Source organism: Corvus kubaryi, unplaced genomic scaffold (assembly GCF_017639235.1).
Source record: "Corvus kubaryi isolate FWS band 111438036 unplaced genomic scaffold, C.kubaryi_AGA036_p1.0 37391, whole genome shotgun sequence".
Lineage (NCBI taxonomy): Eukaryota > Metazoa > Chordata > Aves > Passeriformes > Corvidae > Corvus > Corvus kubaryi.
The window spans coordinates 5,950,614-5,976,704 of record NW_024581130.1 but is presented as its reverse complement, the minus strand read 5'-3'; the positions used below and the strand labels follow the sequence as shown (position 1 = coordinate 5,976,704).

The 26,091-nt window shown below is 38.7% G+C and overlaps 1 protein-coding gene across 3 annotated transcripts in view; it reads right to left on the bottom strand.

Annotated features, from left to right (window-relative positions):
- Nucleotides 1–5,505: 5,505 nt before the first annotated feature.
- The window catches only part of CADM2 (cell adhesion molecule 2), a 591,021-nt gene continuing 570,435 nt past the window's right edge, over nt 5,506–26,091 (bottom strand). For all 3 annotated transcript variants that reach the window (XM_042037859.1, XM_042037861.1, XM_042037860.1), the window contains 2 exons: nt 14,730–14,855; nt 5,506–13,158 (listed from right to left, as the gene is read on the bottom strand). In XM_042037859.1, the coding sequence (XP_041893793.1) occupies nt 13,040–13,158; nt 14,730–14,855 (245 nt within the window). In that variant the 3' untranslated portion in view covers nt 5,506–13,039. The remainder of the gene's footprint in view (nt 13,159–14,729; nt 14,856–26,091) is intronic.

The following is a 26,091-nucleotide window of genomic DNA, read 5'->3' as shown; positions in this document are numbered from 1 at the left end:
AGGGCTTTCCTTTATCTTCTTCTATAATGATCCCTGTTTCTACAGAGTACTTCATTTCCATTTGCAAGAGAATTTCATGGTTTGTACAATGAACTCTGCAGCTCATGAAACTCTGACAATGGTCTTCACTCCTTTCTTTTCGTTAATTGTAACAAATTTCATTGGCTGGTTATAAAGGAGATTATTTCGGGGAAGAAAATTCCTGCCCAAGGTACAGAAGGAGGTGAGAGATTTCCAAGTTTTGTCTCTTGAGCTTATTAATAATGCATCAAGGTTTAGCCTCTTTCAGTATGAATTTAACGAGGGCTTTTAGAGTTCCTTTTAGCCATGGAGGAGTGAGAATGCCACTGCCATTGTCAGAGAGTAACTGTCTGTCATTCTTTTCTGCAAGCACCCAAGTAAGTGGGTGGCAGCTGGTGACAAGGGCTATGACTGCACTTGCCATTTTCTTGTGATAGCTGGAGCAGATCTTTGGCCTGAAGCAATTGCTGCTGACTTCCTTATGTATCCAGTACGGCTTTGAGAGGGGAGTTATGCAGATGTAAATATTTATATAAAATATTCCCATTCCAATTGAAGCTGCTGGTGTCTTTTTACCCCAAAAGAGTAGGGAATGCTTTAGATCATGTCATCATTTCCCATTAGTTATGGGGAGGGGGTCTCTGGCGGCTACAGGAACCTCAAGCTATTGCCTTCTACCTTATTGTCTCCTACAGATTTTATGCTCAAGGTGTTGCCTGTAGGCAATCTGCTCTCTCCTGGGCTCCTGAGCTCAGTCTGGGTTTTTAGCAGTACCCTTTGATCAGCTCCAAGGCCGCCTGTGAGTGACAGTGGAAGTCCTTTCTGTTGGGTATCTGATGTGATGCCTCCTCAGTGCCAGCTCTGGGGACTTGGGGCATCTCAGCAGTGTCAAAGTGACACTCTCTCAGTCTGCCATCATCTTCTTTCAGAGGCCTTTTTCTCTCTCTGACTTTGCTTTGAAATTTCTTTCATTTCCTCCCTGAACCCTTAACAGTTTTTGCAGTCTTATCTGAATCTTTAGCTATGCTACCCTTCTTTAATTGTGACCCTCACATTCATAATTTGTTAGACTTTCAGTGCTGGGAGAGGTATTGCAGCATTCCCTCCTGGCAACACCTTTCTTTTTCTCACTTTTGTTGTATTTATCATTCCTCTCCACCCCACCCTATATAATTCTCTTCCCTCTATTCCTAGTTCCTTACAAGATCCGTTTTTGTGAGCTTTGAACATTAAAGGGAAATATTTTGTCTTGTTTTGCCCTACAAAAGGGCAAGATGATCATGAGTCCTTTCTTGAATGAAAACACAGATTCAACATCACAGGGGCATTGAAAAAAGCTTTGCTATATCCCTCCCACTTTGAAGGAAATAAAGAATGGTGTTGGCAGAGAAAAGTGTATGATTTGGTGGTCAATAAATGCCCTGATCTGATGCTTCTGCTGACACACATGCTCTGCCAAACTGCAGCACAGCCAAAAACACCCATCAGATTCCTTCCCACCCTTGGTTCAGAAAACAGCACCTTCAGGAACTGATGCTGAATTTCTCTCCCACTTCAGTGGATACTGCCTAGCTCCACTGAGTACAGCGAGAAAATCCATGTTTTCCACCACCCACTTTTTATACATTATGGCTTCCCTTAAAAAGTCTCAATATGCTTTTTGCTGAAAAACTTACAACCAAACTTGTTGATCAGTGAGCAAACTTAGTTTGCCTGTGCCACACAAAGCATCACTAGCAGCTGTGCAGGTATAAAACAAATATGAAACAGAGGAAGCTGTGCCCTAGGAGATTGTAGTAGTTATAAAATCATGAGCTTGGAGTAGCAGAGAACGCAGAAGTTATCTACCAGGGCAAGGAAACGGCATAGAAAAGTACAGGAAGTGCTGTGCTTGTGTGTGTGCACTTTTCTGTGCAGCTGTGCCTGTTGTTTATGAGCTCATCAACTTGAAAAATAAACCCCCTAACTTAGAGCCCACCACTAATTTCATGCAGAGCCAGAAGAAGACCTTGCATTCATATTTCAGTAATTGGAGCTGTTCAGTCCCACAGGATTAATCCTCTCATGCATCACCTTCAGTTTCCCTGTGCTGACAAGACTTGGTCAGAGGCACTGAAATCCCATGCTACCTGCATGAAGAGGGTACCAGCCTCAACTGTGTCCAGGTAAATAAAATTTAGGAGTCAGTCTGCTCCCAGGGAATGCCAAAACCAGGCTCCAAACTGACACAGAGGCATTGCCACGCTCCCAGCAGAAGGATTGCTACCCTCCTCTCCAGCAGCAGCTATGGCTTTTTACCACCTTCAGGCAATAAATCAATGTGAAGGTGCTGGCAGCAATTAATCTGTGCCACCTCTCAGGTGGGTTAGAGCCGTGCAGTAGAGCTGGCCATGAGGAATATCCTCATGCACCCTCAAAGGCGTGGAAAACTTGGATGCATCTTCTCATTAATAAACAAGCTCAGCTTGCTTCCCACAGCCTACATCAGCTTTTTGGAGTTAATTCCAAGGTCCTGGACTTTACTTTAAAGGCCTGATTTGAGTATAGTTAAAAGTCTTGGTAGAGATAATAAATGTAGACCATCATTAAGAAAATAATTCCTCTATCCCACTGAAGGTTTTACAGGGAAAATTTTCTAAAACTGCAACATTGAATCTCACAGGAAAAAGGAATGATCACAAACTGCATTGGTCTCATCTTCAAGTACAAAGTGCTTTTTAAAATCTGAACTTCTTACATAAACATTGGGGAAATATGAAAATAGATAAATAAATAAAAAGTTAAACCACAATGCTTCATTGCACAGACATTCCTTCATGGGGTGTGGATGACAAAATAAATATGACCGCTCTTAGTCATGTCGCTTACTGCTGTTCTGGAGGGTAAGCTCATCCCGTGTGAGTGAGTGCAATATAATGATGTACTTTAAATGGATCACATCATGGTATATGTGCTTTTGCTCTGAGGTTACCATTAGATGCTCCAGAAAAAAACGAAAATGCACTGTACAAATTACAGAATTATTTAAAATATTTTATTTGTCCTGAGACAGGGCTGGCTAGTGCCATGATACAGGACTAAAAGCCCTTGCAAATGGTATTTTTTTTCATTTCTGTTGCTTGCACTTTCTATCTTACTTTATCTGTCAAGATTCAAATTCTGATTTTCTTCTATCTTCTTTTATTTGTCTTTTATAAATTCCCACCTCTAAGTTCAATCAACTCAAAGTCCTTGAAGCGGGAAGCACTGCTTGTTTTCCAGGTGATGGCATCAACGTTTGGGAAGGTGTTTCTCGCTGTTCAGTGGCTTTGTGAATCTCCTGGTTGGATCAGTTTTTTTTTGCATCTCTAGCGGTGAATACAGGTTGAAAAGAAGAGCAACAGACTCCCCCCTTGGTCCTACACCTAGAGAGGCACCAACCTGTCTCCCATGTTCCTGGCAGGCGCAGTTTTCCTCCTCTCTCTGCCCCCTCTTTCATCCATCCAGCTGGCACGGCCCGGAGGATGTTCTCCCCCTCAATACTTCAAGCAGGGATGGTTGCTATCCTCACCAGCTGACATCAGTGCTAATTTCCTGTAAGTTGCCACAGAATAAAGGCGAGGCGTCTTTCTAAAAAATCTTTCCGGCTTGCTTAAAAACACTCTCTGTCTTCTTTTCTTCCTGTGTGCAGCTTGCAGAATCAATAAGGCCCCAGCCTCTTAGCCCTGAGCAGCAGAGAAGCTATTGCTGCAAACTCAGCAGGAGGAAGAGCTAGAGCAAGCAAGGAGCCCAGAGATAATCAAAAGTGCTCTCCCATGGCTCAGGATGTTGCCAAGTGCTTGGAGCAGGACCAGAAGGCAACACACTATGACTCTTTGTCAAGCAAGGAATCATCTTCATTACCCCCACTTAATTATCTCTGAATTTCACTAATTGCACTTTACCTTTACCTTACACTTACCAAAAGGGCTGGGCCAAGTGTTACTCTATAACACTGCTTTTGAAAACCTCTGGGTATCTTCATGCAGGTGCCTGATTGCTAAAAGGGGCAAGCAGCCCCTCTTACACATCAGTGTTAAACGTGCATAATACCATGGCAAGATGGTACAGAGACTCTATATTCAATGAAATTATTCTCAGTATTCTCAGTGTTCAGTGAAATTTCAGGGGGCCTTTATAGTTTAAAACAAACCCTGTTTGTTTCCCCTTTTGAAAACAGACAACCAAAAAAAACCCCACAAAACCCCAAACCAAAAAATCAACCAAACCAAATACCAACCAAATCAAACCAAAAACCCACAGAAAAATGGACTCTCATCATTTATTACTATGGAAAGTGGGAAAGAGGGCAGGTATTTTGTTGGCTGCTGATGAAAAAAATCTGTTAGCAGCATTTACAGATTTAGGACTATTTTTTTAAGGGAACCATGTGAGTGACATACCAGGTTAAAGTGAGAACTGTAAGAATCTACTCTCAACCACGGAAAGGCACAGAGCAAAGTGCAGTTACCTCTGGGTAAATTTTTGGCTGGTGACAGAAACCAGGACAGTACTAAATTACAGCTTGAATGCAGAAAACTATTAATCCAGGGGTGGATTTCATCATTTGCTGGACTGTGTCATTCTCTGGATTGTGTCATTTTGCTTGGGTACACTGTAGATTTCCAGCATACTTTGCCATAAAAATCATGGGCATGCAACTGAGGATAATGTGAAAACCTGCACTGTTGATATATTTAAAAAGCTTCTTATTGCACTTGAAAAATTGTTGAAGATGACATATTTTGGTTAGCGAAAAGAAGCAATCAATATAAGAACAAATCCACTGAATCCAACAGGACTCTGCACTTGTCCAATGTGTGCTTAGTTTAGGTCACAGGAAAATTCTGCCACCAGAGATATGCAAGAGCACTGTAAATCCTCTGCACAGGGGTACCAATCTGGGACTGGTTTCTTTTTCATAAACACAGACACACTCAGAATTTCCTCTTCCCTCTGACATTTGTCCCTCTCCCTTTGAGACTGGTGGCCTTCTTGCCCTTTACAACATCAACTCAAACATGGTAAGTGGTGCAGAAAACCTTGCATGAATTCTACAGCTCCTTCAAGAGGACTAATCCACCATTTAAGTCCCACAGGCTTAAATGCTTTTTCATCACTTGACCTCTTCATAAGGGTGAATTTCTCCTACAGTGAGGACGGCATCCAACAGCTCTTACTTTGTCAGTCAGAAGAAACTATAAAGCAATACACAATAAATAGCATATAAACATCAAATCAAAAGAATAGAGTTTGCAATTCTGTCTCAAAGATTATTTCCTTGGATTAATGTTTAGAATCTCAGAATTAATATTTCAAGAAGAGTATGATTGAAACAATTCTACTGGAAACAGCAAAATCTGCTCAGTGAACTCTCTGCATGTACAGCCACTGGTCTAAATCAACTCCACTGCCAAACTGGCAAGCACCGGGTAATAAGTAAAATGAATAGACAATTCAGAAATGTCCAACAGATAACTAAAATTGAAATTTTATTTTTTTTTCAATAATATTCATCAGACAATTTTCTGACAAGACTTTTCTGAAAGATGAAGTGCAAATGGGAACCCTGTAAGAATGTTTAGAAGAATTGTACATGACATTTTTAAGCGCCACCAAGTACACATTGAATACTTTGTAAGTATATAGGCATAGCAACATGCAAGTGTCATGTACCCAACATTACAATATGCATTTTGTCTGCTTAAAGTTACTAATGAGGAAATAAAATGAAATTGATGTGTCTTATCATCAGTGCAATATGTTTAATTCCCATGGATTTTTTTTTTTTTTTTTACAGGTTAGTGGTTGTATTTCTGAACCATTCAAATACATCCTTCTCAGGGCCATAAACTGCCACTGTAAGAGCAAAGTACACCAGAGTTCCTAGGAGAATACACTTACACTGACCATGAATAGATGAAGTTGTTATAGTCCCTTCACAAATTATGCCTTATTATTTATTCTAGGAAACTTCCTGCTGAACTGAAGGGGTTTTGTAGTTATAAAATATCTGGGCTAAATGTAAAGGATGCACAAGGATTGCTTTATAATTCTTTTGAAAAAGAGCTAAATAGCAACTCAAACATGTGCATTAAGGACTTGAGCCTTGTTCTTTTGAAATCAATAGGCATACTGTACTCAATTTTGATGGAAGCAGGACATATATGAATCCAGTAATCCATGAGTTCACTCCCTTGGCTCACTGTTTTGGCATAAGCAGATGACTGTAGGTTATATTTGCATATTTCTACGACAGCTATATAGGGGTATAAGCAAATGTGCACTCACTGAAAAAGGACATGTGCAACTGCATATTTACTAACATTACTCAATATGCATAGAAAGGAGAGAAAGAGGAAATGATAAAGAAATCAGCCTAGCAATTAAAGACTATCCTCCTCTTTATAATCAACATAAAGAGTTGATGATCATCCTTACGATTTTCTTTACAAGTTACTACTTTAAAACCCTTCCCTTTAAACCTATTATAAAAACCCTTCAGTATTTCATTTTAGAACAAGACTGAGAAAATCAGTATGTTTAGAAGAAAATAGCATTGGTGATTTTCAGCACTATGCATAGGGGCAGGCTAAGGCTGTCTGTAGTTTGTGCTGAAACATGAGATCAGAGCTCACACATGAAACACTGCTGGCTTGACCCTGAACACAGGGAAAGTGCTAAAGTGCTGACTCCAACAGGCTTGGCTTTGCACCTGAAATCTTAAAAAAGTGAAGAAACAAAAACCCTTGAACTTTTCTTTAATACTAGCACAGACTGCTCCTTTTAGAGGAGATACTTTTCCTACCTCCTTCCCAATTAGACCGCTGCTTTTAGCCCAGCAGAGAATAAATGACATAAGACACAGGACGTGGAGGGCAGACCTACAGTAAACACAGAAGCCATGAAGAATTTTTTTAATTTTTTTTTTTTTTTTCCCCATCTACTGCAAGGCTCTGGAAGCCCCCAGAACTGTAGACCCATCAAATTGGCTTCACACCTTCTGTTTGATTGTGAGTACATTAAACATTGCTGAAGAAAATGAAGACAGCTTGGCAACAGGATGATTCCTAGATGCTGGAAGAATTCCCATAAGGGCTGCTGGAAGCGCACAAGGCTTGGAGCATCCTGAGGATGTGGAGTGATATAGAAGTGTGCTGTTCAACCATGTTTGTACCCTTATTTTCTCCTGAGTTAAAAGAAGTGCAGAGTGCTGGGTAAGATTCCTTGATAGCAAGAAGGAACTGTGCTAGCTTCTATTAATGCCAAGTAAACAACTCCCATGTGTTTTAGAGGCCCTAGGTCCACCCTGAAAAACCCTGTAGGAAGTCCTACTCTCAAAAGAGTTTCTAGTCTGCTCTGTTGACATCAAAGGCTTCTCTATTAATTTAATTTTCTCCTGCTGTTTGCAATAGTCCTTCTCTGCTCCCCATGCATTGAGTGTTTTTAATGTAAACATGCCCTGGCAATATTACATTTAAATAAGTAGGAGGACAAGTCAGGATATCTCAACAGTATTGATACTGCATATTTAATTCAAAAGCTTGCATGTGCTTTTTAAAGTTTCTCTTCATACGTGCATGCCTTACTAGGAAGAATTGTGTTGCAGTTGGATTGCACATCATTATCTAGAGCTGACTAAATATTGATGTGTTATAGCAGTTTATTTTTAAGCTTTTTGGGATGAATCCCCAGCCAGTGTAAATTGGCCCACATTTAAGGCAACAGAGTGAAGCTGATTTATACCAGCTGAGGCTGTGTCCTTATGCCCTGTTAAAAGCTAAAACTATACAGGGCAAGAATTACGAACCCAGGCAACACTTTTACCTATTTTTAACAGAAAAAAAAAAAAAAAAAAAAAGTAATCTCATTTCAAGACTAAAGCAAAGTTTCAATAGTATTTAAAATGCATACAAATAGCATTAGTATTTAGACTAAGAGGTAGATGTCATATTCTAGGAATAGTATAGTGTGGAATAATGCTAATGGCAGTTGCTAAGTACATTTATTTGCCTGTTACACAGGACACAAAGGAGGGTGATAGCAATGGCAACCACAAGAAGGCTTACAAAATTCTTGTCTTCTTTTGCTATTCTATGTTATCTGTCTTTCGGTGCATTTCTTCTGGAAGGGCAGGATGGAAAAGTGTCAAGAAGTAAAAAGATCTATAATACAAAACTTTATGTTTACAAAAATTAGCTTTTATCATTAAAGGCATCCTCTGTACTGTAATGGAAGCATTTTGTACTTACAATTTAAGATTACCCGGTGTTACTGAGCAAGTAGTGGAAATTCCAGGTGAGGTGATTCAGCAAAATAGGGGTCAGAAGAATGCAGCTCTCTCTCTCTCTCTCTCTCTCTCTCTTTCTCTCTGTTGTTCATGCTAAAAATACCAGGGCATATGGCAGCATATTTCAGCATCTTAACATACTAGGCTCCCTTGAGGACAGAAAAAAAGATGAAACTTGTGCTGTTGAGCCAGAAATAAGATTACAGAACAGTGTTGCCAGACATTCAGAGTGCTGGCAGCAAAGCCGTTAGAGGAGTCAGTGTCTTACTTTGCCTAAAGGTGTTTCAGTGGTATTTAATGGTGCTCCAAGAAATGGAAAGCAAAGCTGGTGAGAATGAGGAGCAGTATAAGCATTTTAAAAATTAGTTGTCATTGCAGGTAGAGGAATTACACATATTGCATTAGGATATCCACTGCTTGTACATGTACCTTCCACTTTTCCCTTGTGACTGTTAGGGGTCACCCCCTGCTTGAAATAATCAAAATGCATATTATAATTACACGGTTTTCCAATATCCATACACAGCAAGTACAAGATACTTACATGTAAGTACACTGTATTTACCTATATTTTTGCATAGTTTTTAGTGTGTACTTTGTGCCACTTAATAAAAAGCATTACTCATCATTTTTGTCGTTGCTTTTTTTCTTTATTAGAGAGCTTGTTCAATTAGAGTTTGAGTAGCTGGGCTTTTTGGTATGTTCATCACAGATTACCAGTTCCTAGGAGTGTAGAGATTAGACATTTGAGGAGTCTGGGTAAGTGGTGGGGGAAGCTGCAGTGTGAACATGAAACTTTTAAATCACCTCCTTAATTAAGAAACGCAATATCAGATTTCATGATGCTAATTTAATAAACTTACCTTTAATTTGAATGGAATTCTAAAGGTAAGAAGTCCATTTTCCTTTTGGTAACACTTTACAATAAGTGGCACTAAATTACACTAGAACTGCTATGTTACAGGGAATTACATGTAACTACACTGTAACTGTTGAAAGAGCTACTGTACATGTGCGTACATGGTAACTTCAGTGCTGTTACAATCATGAATTACATAATTACAGATGATTCTGTCCTTTCTTTTCATTGAAATAGCTATATATATATATTTATATATATATTATACTGCAATGAAAACACACAAGATGTTAACTTTCATGCCTCACTCAGAAAAAGTTGGTTTTCTTCATGTGTTCCTTTAGAGAGGGAGTCTCAGTGCAAGACGAACCATCCTTAAGTACTGTGGAAACTTTTTGAAGTGTTCTAGCTTAAACTCTGAGCCTCAAGTTAAACATCAGGTTCCTTAAACTGTCTCTTGGTTTGTCAGATGACACTAAAAGAGTGGGATGATGCACCCCTTGTCTTCTGATGCACCGCTTTCTTGTTCAAATCATGAGAATGTTCTTGAAGCATTAAAAAAAAAAAAAAATCTACATCAAAAAGTTTAAAAATAATCAGCAATCGACACTGTAAACAGTACACTGGCAGAAACTAGCTACCTGGTCTGGAGAAAACTACTCTGCAAGTGAGTGAGGGAGAGGATGTCACATACATTTTAGCAAAGGTGGTTCCCATTCAGAGCCTCCATTTTACACACACGCTAGGTACCTCGCACCATAATAAAAACTTTTTTGTTCCAGAATGGGAACTTGGGCAAAGGGAATGGACAACTGGCTTTTAGCCTACTTAATGTCATTAGTGCTGAGCCATGACTCTGCTTACAAAAAAAGAGGGATGCCTCTTTACACCCAGTGTAGAAATTTGAACCTGTGAAGACCAGACAGGCCTGCAAAGTGCTATCCAGGTAGAACGCTCTGTGTGGGGCTTTTCACACCTGCTGTGCACAGCTGCAAGGGACTTCACCAGGTGCAAGATAATGGAAAATCAAATGGGTTAAAAATGAGTGCATGTGAGGAGTTTTAATTGAAAGCCAATGAAAAAAAAAAAATCCCTATTTTAACAGTACAATTTATATCTGTTTTTTTGCCAAGTTGAAATGTTGTTTCTATGCCACTGGAGAATATGGTTTGAAATGGTTACCACAAGGCCAGTCCTGCTTTTGAAGGTCCTACCTGACCTTGGCTGGGTAATGGTTCAAGTAACAACCCTACTATTCAAGCGAGCTGGAGTTAGGAAGAAAGAAGAAAGGCGTAAACACCATGCTGGTGGGGAATTCCACTTGAGCAAATAAGGCCCTCATCCAGGGAAGCACTTAGTTTTTAAGCATATGAACAGTGCCTTATACTCCAAGGGAACTTCTCTGACGCCTGAAGCTGACTACGTGCTTAAAAGCTTAGTTGAACTGGGCCCCAGGTCCTGAAATAAAACTTTGATACTGTACTATAGCTAATGTAACTAACTGCTGCGACAAGAACCCATCTTTTTGGTATTAAACTGAATGACTTCCTTTGCCAGCCTTTTACATGTGTATGTTTTAAAAGACATGAATATCTTGTAAACCTATACTAGTTTTCAATGTGTCTAGTAGCACCTACCTGGTTCTCTCAAACTACCATATTATATTAACATATTATTGCATTTTTCCACAGATGGGTATGGAGTGAACTGTAAAAACAAGCATGCAATCACATCAATGCAGACTTATTTCTTTAAAATGTCATACTGTATATGATTTATTATGTTAACACTCAACCACATCATATTATTTATGTCTGTATATTTTGAAAAAAAGTGCTGCTTTGATTGACGTCACCCTTTTTTCTTAGAAATTAACAAGATAAATGCTTCAACAAAAACAATTAAAATACTCTAATATTGTCCTTAAAAGGTTTATATTCTTCTGATAAATAATCTGTCACAGCACCTTTATCTTCCATTTTACCATACCACATGATGTCGTACTCCAAATTCTCCCTTCCCCACACAAAAATAAAATCCCAGGAGAAAGTCCTTTACAGCAGACCATCATGCTTTTATGCTTCACAAATACATCAACCAGAGAGAAATACTTCTTTTGTCAAAGGTGCAAAACACAGGAGCAAAGCGAGCTCCAACTAGACTAACTTGCGTTCTCCAGTGTAGAATCTTTTCCAAGACCTGTTATGGCAACCTTTTCTTTTCATTGGAAGAGGAAATAAGCCAACGGGCTTACAGTGTTTTGTTGTCATATTTAAGAGCATGTGATTTTTCAGCTGTCAATTACACAAAAAAATTTCAGAAATAATCCAAACAGAGACTTTCACTGTGGAGCTAAAAGCATGGCAGGAATTCTCTATCATTCACGGTGACATAAGTTTGTACCTCACAAAATGCATAGACAGGAATTTAATATAAAGAATTAGTCCATTTACTGTATACACAAAACATATATCTTTTGTTTTAACACTTCTATTTTTTCTTTTTTTTTTCTTTTTTTTTCTTTTTTTTTTCTTTTTTTTAGTTTTTTTTTTTTCTTTTGGCAAACCAACATAGAGAAGCAGCTCTGGAACTGCCAAATTAAAAATTGAGAATTTTTGCAACTCAATAGTACTTTTTAAGGATAGTAATCAAATGTGGTTGTAATTTAAAACCTGAGGCTGTGCACTGGTTGTTAGCTTAAAACTACCTTTCCATATAACATTGTGCTTCCATTGTATAACAAAGAAAAAATTAACAAGAACTAGAAAAGTTTGCTGCTGAACAGTGCTAGGACATACAGACAAAAAAATACTAATACATGTTATCTACTCAGAATATTGACTTGAGTCATATCTAAAGGGATATAATGGACATTAGAAAATGCTTACTTGTGACTGACTTAGCTACTGCCAAAAAAGTTGAATATGTATCAAATAAAGTTTAACTGAATTTATTATATGCACTATATACAGATACTAAAATGCCTTGCAATTATGCCCCATGAATACATCAAATTTGAGTAGGCAGGTGAGTTCATGTTTAGCAAATAAATTATAAAACCATAAATTACTCAGAAAATTCTCTAATCTTTGTGATCCCAAAAGCAAGTAAAAGGGCAGGACAAATTGTTTCAAAAGAAGCTCTATTACCTAACTTTGCAGAATCTGTATAGCTATTCAGCATGTTTTCACCACTGAAACATGGCACAGTTGTCAAGGTACCACTTAAATCATAACAAAACAAAGCAAAACCAAACAAAAAATTCACTGGGCTGATTTTTTTTCCACCAAATCCAAGCATACAGGAAACTATACTGAACAGATTTCAATTTGTGTTTCCAAGGGCATATGTTTCAAAAACAAGTTGCTTTTTGAATTATAGATAGACATACAAAATATTCTTTGTAAACCTCTAATCTTAGACTTAACATTTTCTGTAAGTAAATTAGGACCTTACCTAATAGTACTTGTTATGAATTTTGTTCTATGACATACTAGTAGGGACATGATAAAAGAAAACCGAAAAAGAAAGCTGCGTAACACTTAAATATGTAGAAAACTTGGATTAGGATGATGATTAACATTGTTAAGGCTGTATATTCAAGCACTGTATGTTAAGAGAGCAGTGAATATGATTTTTAGGCAATAAGAAATGTCCTGCTTTACGCATGATACTGTAATTATAGAATGATGATGTCAACAGCTGATTGTTGGCATAAACTGGCTACTTATAGCAGTTATGCGAGTTAATAAAGATAGCAGAAGATGGCAGAAATGAATTCTGAGAAATGATAGCCAGTTTTCTCCAGCAGTCAGCCTGATAAATAAAACTCCAAGATTCTAGCTCTGCATCTAAATGAAATACTCTTTTTTCTCCTCTGCATTGACTTGGCTGCCTTCTGCATTGATAATGGCTGTGTCGGCATCAGGTGCATCTTCAGCTCCTTTTGCTTCATTTGTTAAATATGTTCCTGTAGGAATCAGTACAAGAGAAAAGAAAAAAAGAGAAAAAAGATTAGGGTTTTTTTTTTTAACTCTGCATTATAGGTAGTACATTTCAAACAATGTTCCATTTTTTTAATGAGTGAAAAATATTTTTACACAGTTTTTAGTATACGTCATGAAGGTATGCTCAACTTTCTAATTTGCTGAAGAAATATTTACACTGATACACTGATAAAGGCACATATACAAACTCCAGTAGATCCACAACAAATTAAATAAATATTTTAATAAAACTTCACTTTATCAAACTGCAGTAATAGGCAATATAATTTTCAGTTATAGAATAAGTGAGAAAATCTTGGTTATTTCAGGAAATAGCTATTCATCAAAAACAAAGCAATTTAAAAAACTTAGATATTCATAAACATGCTTTTTATTCTTTTTAATGGCCACTCATTTGTATTTCTGTTTTTTCTTGATCATATCTATGCTTTAATTTTACAGAATTGTATCATAGTAGGTTCCAAGATTTATGAAATTGAGGCAGTTTTATTAACTGAACCAATTCACTTTATACTGTCACAGCTATTTTTATGCCCTGGATATGAATAAAAAGAAATGTGTACAATAGCCAAATTTCCCTTTGTGAAAAGCATTACTTATGCTGGCATAAGATGTACAACTATTCATTCAGGAAAATTAAACAAAAGAGAGACACTTTCACTGGCTCATTAAAAAAAATCCTGATTTTCTCCCCTGTAGTCCAATCAAATTGATGTTTTTATCAATTTATGTTTGCTAGGTATATGATTACCCTATCTAAAATGAGACTTACTGAATTAATACCAACACTCATCCTCTCTTTTTTTTTTTTTGAGGGGCGTGATCAGGGGATCAACTGAGTTTTAGCAATAGGTCTACAAGCCACACAGAGGTTAAATCTCAAGGCATGATTTTGCAGCAACTAGGTCCAAATGAAATCATAGGGAAGTCAGAAGTCAGTGTCACTCCATTCCTGTTATCTTTAGTGGCAGAAGGGACTGAAAACGAAGGGACCAGAATTATTAAGGTAAAACCACACAATAAGTAAAGCTAGCCCCAGGAATGAACCCCTTATTCCAGTGGGATCATTGATAAACTGATGTGAAAACTCACCACCAGCTTCTAATATTATCTTTTAAATATATACTTAAAATATTAGCCTAATCCATTAAAATGAAAAAGCTTGTTCATTCAATGCATATATATTCTGCTGAATTGATATGGTAGCTAAAACTATGAGAGCACGATGAGAACTGCAATCAAATATCAGGAGTTAAGAGCCAAAACCAAGGGCCAATCTTACCCCTTGGTCTCTCTAAATCACTGACTTGTAGGATGACCCTGTGCATTTAACTAACTCCATGTCCTTTGCCTTAGCCAGCCCACCAGAAAACTGATTAAAATTCACAGGGACTTCTCTTTCAACTGGACTGAGAACTAAGATTTTTTTGTTCGAATCATTTAGCAGAGCAGGGAAGGTGAAAGGGAATGGCACCCACAGGTGAAATCATGCCATGCTTCCAGAAGTGACCGAACTTCCACTGAATTGTCCTACCTTTATGTCTTGCCAGATATCGACCAAGGAGAATTATAGAACATAATGTTACAAAGACAACTACAGCCACTATTCCTCCTATAAGAGCGTGGTCAGGTCCGGTCTGTCCAGCCAAAGCATTTGGATCTAGAGGGAGAGACAAAAAGCAAAAGTGTTCCTACACAGACAAAAAAAAGTCCGGAAAATTCACAATACCAAGTTTCTATACTGATCATCCTGAAAATAGGACATTTCCCTCTTTAATATTCAGCATGGTTATTCCCACTTTTACTCCCAGTATCTTATCAACAACACAGTGCTGCTTGTATTCCCAGATTGTTAAAACCCTGAGGACATCACAGTTATGAAAAATATTACCTTATTCTTCTTTGGCAGAGGTTATTAAATGGAAAAGGTTTCTAGCTTTGTCCTCGTCATTTTACAACTGAAAACCTGGCCATAGCTATTTATAGAAGGAAAAACAAGGAAGTGAGAATTGGGGATCGGCTAGCATCAGCAGAGTAGTGTCTGCATAATACATAATTTATAGAATTGATTCTCAGTAGGCAACCCTTATATGTTCTCTTCCTCTCATTCCTCACCTCTTGCACCAGAAATAGAAAGGCAGACAAAGTGCAGATGTGCCAAGTTCCTCTGCACATGGCTGAGTCTGCATGGATTTGGTGAGACAAAGTTTTCAGGCAACCTGAAAGCTCATCATTCAGACTCAAGCATCAGTCTGTGAATTCACTATAAACACTTGATTAACACTCAATGTGAGCAACGTGTAATAGTTATCAGAGAATCAGAGTCAGCTAGGATGGAAAAGATCTTTGAGATCATCAAGCCCAGCCAATGAAGTAACACCACCTTATCAACTAAACCACGGCACTGAGTGCCGCATCCAGTCGCTTCTTAAACACCTCCAGCGATGGTGACTCCACCACCTCCCTGGCCAGCCCATCCCAATGCCCAATCACTCTTTCTGTGAAGAACTTCTTCCCAATGTCCAACTTAAACCTCCTCTGGGCCAGCTTGCACTTTGGTGTTGTTAAACCTCATGTCGCATTTGGCCCATTGATCCAGCCTGTCCATGTCCCTCTGCAGAGCACTCCTACCCTCCAACAGATCAACACTCCCCCACAACTCAGTATCATCTGCACATTTTCTAGTGGCAGAGTGCATTAGCAGGTTCCTTTTCCCAACTCTGTGCAGGGCACTGGGAATACTGTCAGATTCCAGCATCCTGTGCTGGTCATTTGCCTGTTCTGTTGCCCAATGTGTCACAGAAGTTGCAAAGAGACAGTCATGGGAAATGGCACTACTTTGGTGTCAGTAATTCTTCAGAGCTTTTTACAATGAACCAGTAACCTGTGACCGTTGACTCAACAGATAAATGCAGAAGAAGGTAAAAATTCAATCTGAGGATCATGGTATAGTTCCTATTATAATGAAAACGCCTCTGCTATGAAGATGTTATTAGCATGTACTGTATGCTGCAATCAGTCCACTCTCACTGCTTCAAGGGCTTTTCCCTTGTAGGAGCTGCTTATAGTCTTCAAAGAGTTTGCAAACAACTTCTCTGCTTTGCAAAAGGGAAAGGCAGGAAAAATATTTATGCTGAGAAAAGAGGGAAAGTCTGTGAAGATGATAAAAAGGCCTCTGATAATCCTGAGGAGGTGTGATTCCCTAATACCATAATTACATTCTGCTGACCAGGATTGTTGTATGGCAGCAAGATGTATGGGTACATCTGGTATGGGGACCTCATGATGTGTAACAAGGCCAAGTGGTGCTGCTGTACCCAGGTCAGGGCAAATCCTGCTCTCAGTACAGGCTGGGGGATGAACGGATCCAGAGCAGCCTGGCTGAGAAGGACTTGGAGGTGCTGGTGGATGAGAGGCTGGACATGAGCTGGTCTTGTGCTCTTGCAGCCCAGAAAGCCAAATACGCCCTGGGCAGCAGTCAAGCGAGGGGATTCTGCCCCTCTGAGCCAGTCATCTGAATGAACCCCATCTGGAGAACTGCATCCAGTTCTGGGCTTTCCAGCACAGGAAGGACATGGACCTGTTGGAGTGAATCCAGAGGAGGCCACCAAGTTGATGTGAGGGATGGAGCACCTCTCCTATGAGAAAAGGCTGAGAGTATTGGGATCTTTCAGCCTGGAGAAGAGACAGCTTTGGGGTGACCTAATTGTGGCCTTCCAGTACCTGAATGGGGCCTGCAAGAAAGATGGAGATGTACTACTTAAAAGGGTATGTAATGACGGGACAAGGGGAAATGGCTCCAAACTGAGAGTAGGTTTAGATTAGATTTTAGGAAGAAATTTTTCACTGTGAGGGTGGTGAGGTGCTGGCACAGGTTGCTCAGAGTAGTTGTGGCTGCCCCATCCCTGGAAGTGTTCGAGGCCAGGATGGATGGAGTTCTGAGAAACCTGGTCTCAGTGGAAGGTGTCCCTGCCCATGGAATGAGATGATCTCCATGGTCCCTTCCAGCTCAAGCCATTCTACGATTCCAAGATCTACAAACACACAAGTATATAAATATAATGTTACATAGATGAAATAAAACAATCCTGTTTTCCCCTCCTTTTGCAAACTGTGAGGCATTCTGCAACTACACTTTCAGGCTTGCTGGAGCACAGAGTGGTATCACCACTGTTACAGATTCAGTTCTGCTCTTAACAGTCACTGGAATCATCAGGCATGACTTTGTCAATTACTGCTGGCTTTCCTAGCTCCCACACTTTTCTGGCTGCCATGAGGACTTTGGGGAACGTGGCCATAGCATTTCTGTGGACATGATGGCAAATAGTAGCTATTAGGCCTCAAAAAAGCTAGAAACACTTTATAAAGTCATCTATCCTGCATCCTCTTCCACCTCCACATCCTCCTGGCATGCTGCTGCTGGTGGTAGCACCACGCTGAGTACACATAATCAGTCCAGCGGGACATTGGCTACACTTTGGTCATTAAATCTGACCCCAAATCCTGTGCACCAGCAACTTAACAGGGCAAAGCAAGACTACTGAAGCATTGCCTTCCCAAAGCAAGAGCTTGGAGCATTCAGCCCTCCTCTGCCCTGCCTTGCAGGGGCTTTGTTTTCTGAGTGGAGCAAGGAAGAGGTGGCTGCTCGCTTGAGAAGATGGAAGGTGACAGCTTGCCGCAGGAATGTCAGTCTGCTTGAGCCATCTAGGAAATTCCTCCTTTTGCGGTGCCTGTGGCAATGTTGAGTAAAGGTCCTTCCTGCAGCAAAAGGGCAGGACACATTTGGACTCTGAGGACCACCCATGTCCCCAAGGCCTGTGTGTGACCTGCAGGAGATGCTCTGGGACAGGAACAGCATGAACATGTTTTCCCACTAAAAACTGTCTCCTGCTGCTATGGTGCCAGTAACACTGAAGAATAAACTGAGATATTTTAAGGGATGATATACTTCCTGATGCAGAGTATAATCCAGAGAAGGGTTAGCACAGAACTTTATCTAGAGGCGTTTTTGAAAAGCTGACTGAAGTGCACAGCCTTAGCTCAATAGCCAGACTTACAACGCATGTCCTCTGTGAGCTTTAATAAACATTACAGATAAAAATCCTCACAATACACTGACATAAATGTGCCTCTGTGCTTTTATCCTCAGGTGATTTCCTACATAGAGTGGCTCACTCCTCCTCTGACATACCTGATGTGACTACATGAAGTGACCTAAAGCCAGCCTAAATACAAGGCTTCCACTAATTAGTGTGGATTAATGAGATTCTAATATTGCTATAGGATGAATTTTTTTAACATTAAAATTAATGTAGGTATTCATTGGATTGCAAAAATAGTAGTGTATTTTTTGATCTAATCTCAACCTCGCTATCAAAGCCAGATTATATTGGTTGGTACTGCTTGAGAAGTTTGTCCAGAAAAAAAAACTTATACATAACCTATTGCTATTATATTACCAGTGAACAATTCCTTTGTTAAAAAGGAAAAAGGAAAGGAAGGAGAGAAAGGAAGAGATGGAAGTGAAGGAAAGAAAGATTTTTAAAAGTGGCCAACATTTTCTTGGGAAACAAGCCTTTTTTCCATCTCAAAATGAAAATCCATACAACATAAACAACATTCTGAAAAGGAAGCATACCTCATGAATAGTCTCCTCATAGAAAAATAATGTTAGCATTAAATATAAATATGCTCTACATTATGCATACAGAGTAATGCACTATACTTTTGCCTTTCATGAAATGACCTAAGCCCCATGAGTGAATTATAGATCTGGGGCTTTCTATCGTGGTATAAATAATTACTATTTCAAAATGTGCCTGAGCAGTATCTGAAAGATAGAAATACAGGGATTTGGAAACTATGCTTTTTTTTGTATTTTAGGTATTTATACAGTGAACATGCATAATCATTCGAATGCTCTGGGCACAAGTGTTAGCAACTGCCATTAAAGTTCCTGGAAGTGCAACATGTGAGCACTCCACAGTTTGCTTTCCAAAAAACAGAATACTATTTGGATTATTTTTAGATACACGTTATAAGCTTCATGGGCTTTACCAAGTAAATCCTACCCTGCCATAAACACAACTCCAGCAAACGAAATCTTAGGTATGCAACTGTGCAATAAATACTCATAATCCAGCGGTTTCCATTAAAAAAATAAAATAGATTATGCTGTTAATGTTTTAATACATACTGGTTATTACTGCATGAACACAGGCAGCTAAAGTAGTCATGGCCTGAAACAGTGAAATTACAATTTTGCAATCAGACTAGATCTTCAAAGATCAGTTCTTTTTTCTGTTTATTTTGTCCTTTGATGAAACTAAGAAAACCTGATAAAAACATAATGACACAAAACCTCATAATTCTCTTTTATTTGCTCTTTTTTTCTAAATTTTGAAAGCCTCTTCAAAATACTGATTACCAATGCTGTGAAAATGTACCTATTTGCAACTTTTGGGATTTCCCTGTTACTGTTTGTTCACAAACAGTGAATACACTTAAATGAAATAACACACAAATTAAATAACACTCCTAAAATGACTAAGAGGGAAAGAAATGTCTCATTTGTTAAAAGATGAAACGCATCAGATAAACCTTAGACCTAATAAATAAGTAGATAAGCGCTTTTTATGACCTGCTGACAATGTTCCAGTGTAGAGTATTTTAATACGAATTCACACTTTAGTTAAGCAGAGAAATTTTGGAATAGTTTTTCATGCTTTTGCATAAAGTGTATGCTAATTATTCATCTAATTTCAGTTTCTTCATGCATAAGTTTCCTTCTTATTTATGCAGAGTCGACTTGACTGAGCAGGCTGCAGGAAAGGGTCAGATAACCCTTTCCTGAGCAAAGGCAAAACAAGCACATTTGTGAATGCTGAAATGGCATATTTTGGGGAATATGTGCTCAAGCAACCCCCTGTATTGCATGTGTTTGGCTCATATGCTGAAGTTTTTAAATAAAATCACTCTGAGCAGGAGATGACTTAGGTTTTGAGGCATCCAAAATAATAAGTTGGTTTGGCCATTTCTACTATACGAAAAATTGGAAATATCCTAATTTGCTGTGGAGCTTAAACAGCATTTACAAAATGAAGAGTTATTAAGTATATGCATTACTCATAAATTACTGTTCCTTAAGGCTGGGAAAAGAAAGGGATGTCCTATTTCTCACAGAAGTACTGAAACCATCAGCCTCCAGTCACTTTTACTGATTTCATGAATAATCAAATGCTGCGGCAAAGTAGAATTGCTCCAGTAAGGGATCCTGGGTCATGGCTCCATGTTAAAATTTATATGGCAGAATAATTGCTTCAAATGACTCCTGATTCTTTCCCCATATTCAGGGACTTGTTATAATGCCCAGTATAACTCAACAATATTTCATACTTTTGCAAAAGCTATTGTTTTAAGGGCTTTGCTCAAATCAGATCAGTAAAGCAATGTGCATTTTAGGGTGGGAAAACCCCAAAAGTACAAAAATTAAATAACTATCTCTGTCTTATTTAAAAAGCTTTTGAATTGGTGCAGATGAGGGTGACAATGAGTGGTGGGAGACTGAAGACTTCTGGAGAAAATCTAACCAGCACCCTTGAATCATGCGACATCTAAATCTGCACTGCTTTGAAGTGTCCTAACAGCAGAGAGCAAACTGCAGAAAGTACAGAGAGCAAGTAGTGTGAGATCTTCTGAAGTCCATCAGTGAATGTAAGTTACATTAGAAATATTTCCCATTGAATTTTTTCTTCATATCAGCTTAATTTCCCAAGGAGAGCTTGTGTGATTATGCTTTTTCATTCTGTTCAATTACTTACCAACTGTGGATCTGTTACAACAAGTTTTAAGAGACAGTAAAGAACTTAAGATCCTTGTTTTCTTATAACTAACTTGAGAGGATGGGTTGCAGCAGGAGCTCAGAGCTTATTAATACCAGAGAATGTGTAGGAAGGATGCCTTTATAAAAGCCCTAATAGAGACAAAAACTTCCGTCAAAATCTCTGCCCAAGAATCAATTTTTCGTTAGAGGTTTCTCTCCGTTGCAAATACTTTGGAGTCCAGTATGCCACAGATCCTGTCTGAAGCTTTTCACATGGTTAGGTGGCATTTATAACCTCTGAGCCCTTGCCACCTCACTTTTTTCTCCTTTTTCCAAAACCCACCCTTTGTGCTTCTCTTCCTTCTTGTCTCATAACCCGGTCAACTCACACTGCAGTATTAAAAAAGCCACGAGGCACAATCTCATGGAAAGCAGAGAAGATTTCTTTCTGCAGCTTATGGCACAAACTTGGGTTTTAAAATGTATTCAAACTAATGTCGTTTCCAAGATTTAGCCATAGGGTTCGTAAAATATTTAATTGTCCCAGCAATGCAAGTTTGGGGGAAAAAAGTAGAACTTAAATCAAAACAAACAAGCCAGAAAACCCCAGCAGCAAAAAAAACAAAGCCCAAAACCTCAAAACAGAACCTCAATGATCTGGTCTTACATCAGTAGGAAAAAAGACTAAAGTGGGACTTGTCTCACAATATGGATAGAAGGTTATACTGAAGTGATAGCTAACAAGGTATTTGCCTTAGGAAAAGTGGCAGTAGTGCTGTCTGTGATAAATGCTGGTAAGCAGAATTTACCCATTTTAGCATCTTAATTTGGGCACCCCACAGTTCAATTTCCCTTGCCTGGCCTGGGAGGCTGAAACAGATATTTTTAATCTCTTTTTGTAATATACTACTAACCACTAAAATACATGTACGCCAAACTTGTGAAACTATTGTTAAGGGGGAAAAGAAACTTTCTGCACCTTCATTTAAATTGCAAAGAGTAGCTGCCCAAAGGGGCTGGTTGTGAAATTCTTTGAAAATGTGTTTTGTTATTAAGCAATTCCGAACTTAAAATATGTGACAAGCTTCTTTATCCTTCAGTGCCTGAAGCAAAGAAGAACAAAACATTGTACTAATATACAGCATATATAAACTGCTATTTTAATAGTAGAACATCATCAACCATAGCGAAGACAGGCAGAAAAAATACTTCTAAACCTTCAAAAGAATTGATAGCCTTTTCTTCCCATGCTACTGCAGTAGCACATTTGGCCCATTTTGCCTCTAAGTGTTTTTTTTTCACAGTACTGAATTTTATATACATTCCTATTAAGAAGAGTCTACATCCCAGAAGGATAGAAGTCCCACACTAATGTTTCAGCAGCTGAAACTACAGCTCCTTTTGAAGAGCTCGTGTTGTTCTCATGAAGCCAAGACTTCTTTCAGCAGAGGGAAAAATGCAAAAGTCTTCTGATGTGTATTTGTGAGTCGGTAGCCCTTGTCAAAGTGAATAAAAGCATTACCCATACCTATTTATTTTCTAAATGTATTTTTTTAAAATGCTTAGAAGAGACTTGTATACCTACAATGTTAAGATGAAAAGTTAAACAATATTTTTCTGGATCCTTAGAACCTCATTCCATATTTTGTGCCTGTGTCATTGACACTTTTTTTTTTAAGATTTCTTTTTTTCCCTTTCTTTTTTTCTTTTTTTTTTTTTTTCCTTAGTGCTGCTTTAAAAGCTCCAGTTTCCTGAAGGGAACAGTTCCTCTAATTAGAGCACATAAAAGACCTTTCTTATTGACAACATTATATTTTTGGCTGTCAATAAACTCATTAATTGCTTCAGACTTTGTCTTAGGAAAAAAGAACTGAGATCTGCAACTTTTTGCCTTCATCTTATGTTCTGTAGAGGATAATTAAGTCAATTCTGGATTTGAAGAAATACTTGCAGCCCATCCAGCTATAACTTCTGTCTACTGAAACAGGAGGCTGTAGGAAAAGAGACAACTGGCATAGATGACACGAGAATTTCCCTGTTAAGCTGAATGAGTCAACTGTACCAGCATTTTAATTTTCATTTTCTTGTGACGTTCCAGAATGCTCAGTGCCTTCACTGCAGTTAAAAAAAAAAAAAAAAAAAATTGAACTTTGGAAACATCCACCTACTAGATACTTAAGGAAAAAAAAGTAAAAAGAAGAAAGAAGAACCTATCTCTACCTAGAAAAATGAGATTCATGACTTCTTACTTTGGGACAAAAAACACATTTCGTGTCATCTTTCTTTTGATGACTTTCCATCAATTAATATAGGAAGATCCCTGCTCTTGGTTTTCTTTGTCAAAAAAGGCCAGAGACCAGATGGAGTAGGTGTGCACACAACTCCTTTTCCTGCCACCAGAAGTTAATTATCTATATAAATATTAAACCATTCTCTCATTAATACAGATACTGGAGATGCCAGTTTCTTCTCCCTTTCTTAGAGTACCTTTAATCTGCGGCTTTTGGTCTCTTCCCACAGACTTTGATTTGCTGGAGAGAACATGACCAGGACTGTGTGGGAAGGGAGTGTGGCACCTGTGCTCCAGGGAGTTAGCTGAGCTTGGGCATCTGCTGCTGGCTGCCATCACAGGGGCTGGGGCCAGACTCAGATGGTCTCTGGCAGTCTTATCTTTCACGTATCAAGACAAAGCAACTCATTATCACCACAACAGACATTATGAATTATGGGGAGATTGCTGAGAGAGAGATCCCTCAAAGCATTAAAGTGATGGCTCAAAGCTTCCTCCCCCAACTTAAGGAAGCCCCAAGAGCTTAAGCCTACTGGAAAGTAGCATCAATATTTCCACTGCCACCTTGTTTTCATGCTATCTGTTACATGAATGCCCTCACTGATTGCTTTGCAGAGCTAATCAGAGCTCAAATCGCTGCAGAGCTCAAATAAATATCACTTCAAGTAAGCAGGGGAAGAAAGACACACTTTCAGTTCAGAAGTGGCATGAAACAAATGGATGGGGAGGATCAGTGGAGAGAGAGACCAAGCTGTTCCCAATGGCAGAAGCTGGGGAGGTGGAGGTTTTCTCACCAGTAAGGCAGAGCCACACACAAAAAGTTAGTTGAAAACAGGTAGAGCTGGGTGAAGATCAGAGAGTCAGCAACAGGTTCACAGTTGTACAAGCTACATTGTATTGAACATGTTCATGAGAGCTTTAAAACCAAGAAAGGCAGATTTGATTTAATTGAAGAACATCTCTAATTAAAACTTAGTTCTGTGGTGGAAGAAAACCTATTGTTCAAATGAATTCTTTATGCTTGTCATACTAATTTTTTCTTACCAAATCAGATTAGAATAATAATAAGCTTATAATGACATCAAAACACCCCAGTAAACCAGCCACTTACAGCCAGAATCTGACACCTTATTCAGGCTGAACAGCAATTTAATCTGTCATGGGACTACTCAGTGTGAGTAACTGTAACAGAAGAACCTCTTTGGCAGTTAATAGTATATTTTATCTGTCAGTGTATCTCCAGAAGATTAGCCAGGCATACTTGTGGTTGGGGTAGTAACTGATCCAAAAGAGGATGTTGACTGATCCAGCTCATCTCAGAAAGAGAGATGTGAGAGACATTAGCAGAGATAGCCTCTTGTAATGCACAGAGTAACAGGAATGAGGAGTAAATTATTGATAAGGTCAGCACCACCGTTAATATGTGAGGCATCTTCTATAGCTGCTCTAATTAGGGCACAAAACCTTATGTAAAGTCTTTGTGACAATGGCAACATCCATTTGTGAAGTTCCTTGTCCAAGAGACAAATCGACCTTCAATTAGTTTGAATTTTTGCCCGTGGTTTAACTGAACGCTATCCATTCTTTATGCCAACCCTGTACTAATGGAAACAACAATATTTCCCCCTTTTAATAATGACATGCTTGATGGAATTCAATATCTTAACCAAATCCTCCTCTGAGAACATTAAGACTGTTGTTTTCAGATGCCTTTAAGTTAAATACCATCCAGCTATTAGTAAGAGATTGTTTGCTCTTAAAGCCATCGATTGGTAATGGGATTGCTAAGAATAACGTTGATCTTTGCTTTCCTAAAGGCTTTCTGTATTCATAAAAAAAATAAAGTTACACAGTCTTTGGTTTATGGGCCTATTTTCCTTTTTTTTTTTTTTTTTTTTAAACTTGGCAACATGCATTAATTTCCAGCAGCATGATCTCCACTGTCAGCACCACTAGCTGCAACACACCCAGATTCTACTGAGAGGGTCACATCCCCACCAGTTAGCAACTGACAGATTCATTTCCTACCTTCTCCTGAGACAGCGACGAGGACTGAGAAACCAGAGGTCCACTGTAATTACTATGTATATTTCAGATTAAATAAATGTGATAAAAGCCTCCATCTGGCTGTTGATCAAACGTGCAGAGGCAGGCTGATTTCCAGTGACATATTACAATATGTCTCTTGTAACAGTCCCTAATGCCAGCCTGTAAATTACTTACATTTGGGATTACTTGACTATGGCAGACAGAAATATTACTCACTGCTAAAGTGCTGCCTACTGGGAGCATGGGAGATGTGGTCTAATCTTAAAGTTGTTAAGCAAGGCATTAAGAAATAATGGGGCCATGTTTATTTTACTAAATGCTGATTGTGCTCACACTGTTTGAAGATGGCAGACCCAATTTAATAGCAGCCTGAGCTGGTTCCAGATGCTGGCAAGCTGTAGAAAGTCTAACACTGGGGAAGTAAGTATCAGTAGTGTTCTTGAGGAGAACTTTAAAAATCAGAAAAATCCTGCAAAATACGTCAATAGTTTCAAATTATACACTGTCTGTAAAAAAAAAAAAAAAAAAAAAAAAAATTAAGCAGTTCAAGGCCTTCCATTAAAAAAAAATTCCAACCAAACACCTCAAAAAAAATACAAATTTCAAGAAAAAAATAGAATTTTATGCTGCCATTTCACCATTTATTTTAAAGCTCTCCTTGCAGTGGTGGCTGCAACATGTGGACAGCCAAAATTTAGTACATTACTGAAGGTCTTTTTAAAACTTAGGGTAAGA